This window comes from Chrysemys picta, chromosome 12 (genome assembly GCF_011386835.1).
Source record: "Chrysemys picta bellii isolate R12L10 chromosome 12, ASM1138683v2, whole genome shotgun sequence".
Taxonomy (NCBI): domain Eukaryota; kingdom Metazoa; phylum Chordata; order Testudines; family Emydidae; genus Chrysemys; species Chrysemys picta.
Window position 1 is genome coordinate 22,985,176 of NC_088802.1, and position 3,015 is coordinate 22,988,190.

General features: G+C 46.9%; 1 protein-coding gene across 1 annotated transcript; it reads right to left on the minus strand.

Moving 5' to 3' along the window:
* Nucleotides 1-957: 957 nt before the first annotated feature.
* LOC112061083 (olfactory receptor 10A7-like) lies at nt 958-1,965 on the minus strand. The gene has a single exon (XM_024113648.3). It carries the CDS (start codon nt 1,963-1,965, stop codon nt 958-960), a length of 1,008 nt encoding a protein of 335 aa, XP_023969416.3.
* Between the last annotated feature and the right edge of the window lie 1,050 nt (nt 1,966-3,015).

Here is a 3,015-nt window from a genome sequence, read left to right on the forward strand (position 1 = left end):
AGCAAGGCACTAGAAGTTAGTCGTTGAGATACCTATGTTCCCTTTGTGGATCTTGCCCTAAGTTGTTTTATTTTATATTCCAACTTTTAGTGTACACAATTCACCAAAATATCATCTACCCAAATTCAGCAGGTAAAAGCCAGGCCAGTTTTATTCTGATTATAACGATCCTGGTCCTGACTCCTCTTACATTTTTAAATTTTTGCACAAATGCAACTGTTACAAGCGCATGTCACCAAAGTCTGAGCGAGAAGTAAGGGCTACACAGCATCTGAGTATCAAACAGCAAAGCAGCTGCGCTTGTCACCATTTTGAGATTTCTGAATTCTCATACAATCTAGACCAGGGTTTCTCAACCTGTGGGTCGGGACCCAAAATTGGGTCACCAGAATGTTTCAAAGGGTCACGTAGCAGCTCCTGTCCCACAGGGCTGGCTGGGCTCATCTCCCTGCTCCAGGCACTGCAAGCTCTGGGGCAGAGGTGGTGCTAGCCCATCTGGGGCCCTAAGCAAGAATATTTTGGGGGACCCCCACGCACACCACACATACTAATAAGTAATAGGGGGGACCTTGAGCTGCTTGGAGCCCTAAGCAATTGCTTAGTCTGCTTATGCCTAGCATCAGCTCTGCTCTGGGGTCCCAGCACCACTCAGGTTTGGCCCAGCCATCATGATGGCGGGAGTCCGGGTAGACCAAATCTGAGTGAGTGGCACTGCAACCCCATGAGCCAGGCCAGACCTTCACTCACACAAATTTGGTCCAGTCAGTGGGGCGGGGCCAAACCTGAGTAGCACTGCAATCCCAGAGGTTGCAAGCCCAGAGCCAAGAGCCAAGCCCAGCCAGCCCCACAGCACAGGAGCTGCAGAAGCCGCCACTGTGGGGTGAGTGCCGGGCAGGACCCAACCCCCCCGGGGGGGCAGGACCCAACCAAAACCAACCCAGGGCCTCCACCCCCAGACTATTTACTGGGTCGCAACAGGCCATAAACACAAATGGGTCCCGAGTCCAAAAACGTTGAGAACCACTGATCTAGACACTTACTGACAATTTTTCTCAGGGCTTCCTTGACCTCTCTGTTTCTCAGGCTGTATATGAAGGGATTGACCATAGGAGTCAAAATTGTGTAGCAAACAGAGAACACTTTGTTGAGGTCTCTCAGTGTGTTGGTTTTTGGTAGCAGATACACAATGATTAGGGTCCCATAGAAGATTGTCACCACAATAAGGTGAGAGGAGCAGGTGGAAAAGACCTTTTGCCTTCCAGTGGTGGAAGGGATTCTCAGGATGGTGGAGATGATACAAACGTAGGATGCCAGGGTTAATGCAAATGGGGGCAGGGTGAATAAAGCAGCCAGGATGGTGGTTACCAGCTCTAGCTGGTAGGTGTCACTGCAGCAGAGAGTTATTATTTTTGTAGATTCACAGAAGAAATGTTCAATTTTATTGGGGCCACAGAAAGATAACTGTGACATGAAGGACATTGGTGTGGTACCAGCCAGAAGCCCACTTATCCAAGACCCAGCTGCTAGCTGAAGGCATAAGCTGCCATTCATAAGGACTGCATAATGCAGTGGTTTGCATATTGCTAAATACCGATCATAAGACATTGCAGCTAAGAGAGAACATTCTGTAGCCCCAAAGAAACTAACAAAATAAAATTGTGTCATACATCCCCTGACAGAAATGGTTCTGTCCCCAGTCAGGAGACTGGCCAGCATCCTGGGCAGGATGGTGGAAGTGTAGCAGGTCTCCAAGCAAGACAAGTTCGCCAGGAAGAAGTACATGGGGGTGTGAAGGTGCTGATCAGCCACAACTAGCGCAAGAATGAAGATGTTCCCGGCCATGGTCACTATGCAGATTGCTAGAAACAGCAGGAAGAGAAGGATCTGCAGCTCAGGGAGATTCCCAAATCCCATGAGGATGAATTCTGTGATGGATGTTTGATTTCCCCCTTCTGTGTCTGCCATGGATTGTATCTGGGAGAGATAAACAAACTGTCCAATATAACAAGACTACAGCATTTGTTAAACTTTAATAACTATCAGTTTAAAAGCATTTATATTCAAATGCCCCAGTCGCCTTCTGGCCACCAACCCAGATACTGGCTTGAGAACACAAACTGGGGCAGTGGCGTTCATACAATGGAGGTTGATGCTGAACTACCAGGTTGCAGAATCATTCTAAGGCTACAGCTGCACTAGAAATGCTCTGCTGTACTGCACTGCTGTCATGTAGACACTTACTACAGCGACGGAAGGGGTTCTTTTGTCGCTGTAGTAAAATCCACCTCTCCAAGAGGTGGTAGCCAGGTTGACTGCAGAAGTCTTCTGGTGACCTAGCAGTGTCTATAGCAAGGTTTAGGCTGGATTAGCTACAACAGACAGGGCATGACATTTTTCACAGCCCTAAGCAATGTAGTTAAACTGACCTAACTTGTAGTGTAAATCAACCCTTACTCTCCTTCTCCCACCACATTACTATTCATTGTCATTATGAAAGACTATGAATAGTCATTTGGGCTGGGGACAGCCTGTGAAAGTGACTGTGTAGCCCAGTGGCTAGGGTTGTCACTGGGGTGTGGGTGAGACTCAAGTCCCTGCCCCCAATGACAATTATTTAGTGGAACAGCTCCAAGAGGAGAGACTGAGAACACCCCTTAGCTCAATGCCTAGGCCATTTGCCTGCAATGTTAGAGATCCCTATTCAAATCTCTTCTTGTGTTGCCACAGTGGGAATAAAACCTGGGTCTACCCACACTCTAGCTGAGTGCCTTAGCCACTAGACTAAAGCTCATAAAGTAGCAACTTTACCCTTCTCCTCCAGCTGGTTTGTGAATCCTTTTCTTTGCTCTTGTCAAAATTCCTGAAACTCAAAACAATTTTTTATGGGACAAAATTAAATGTTTCCTTTTGTTTCAACATCACAGAAACATTTCCAGTCAAGTTTTCCGTTTCGGCAACATCAGAACATTTTGATTTGTTTCAGCTCAACATTTTTTTTTACTTTTCAATTCACTG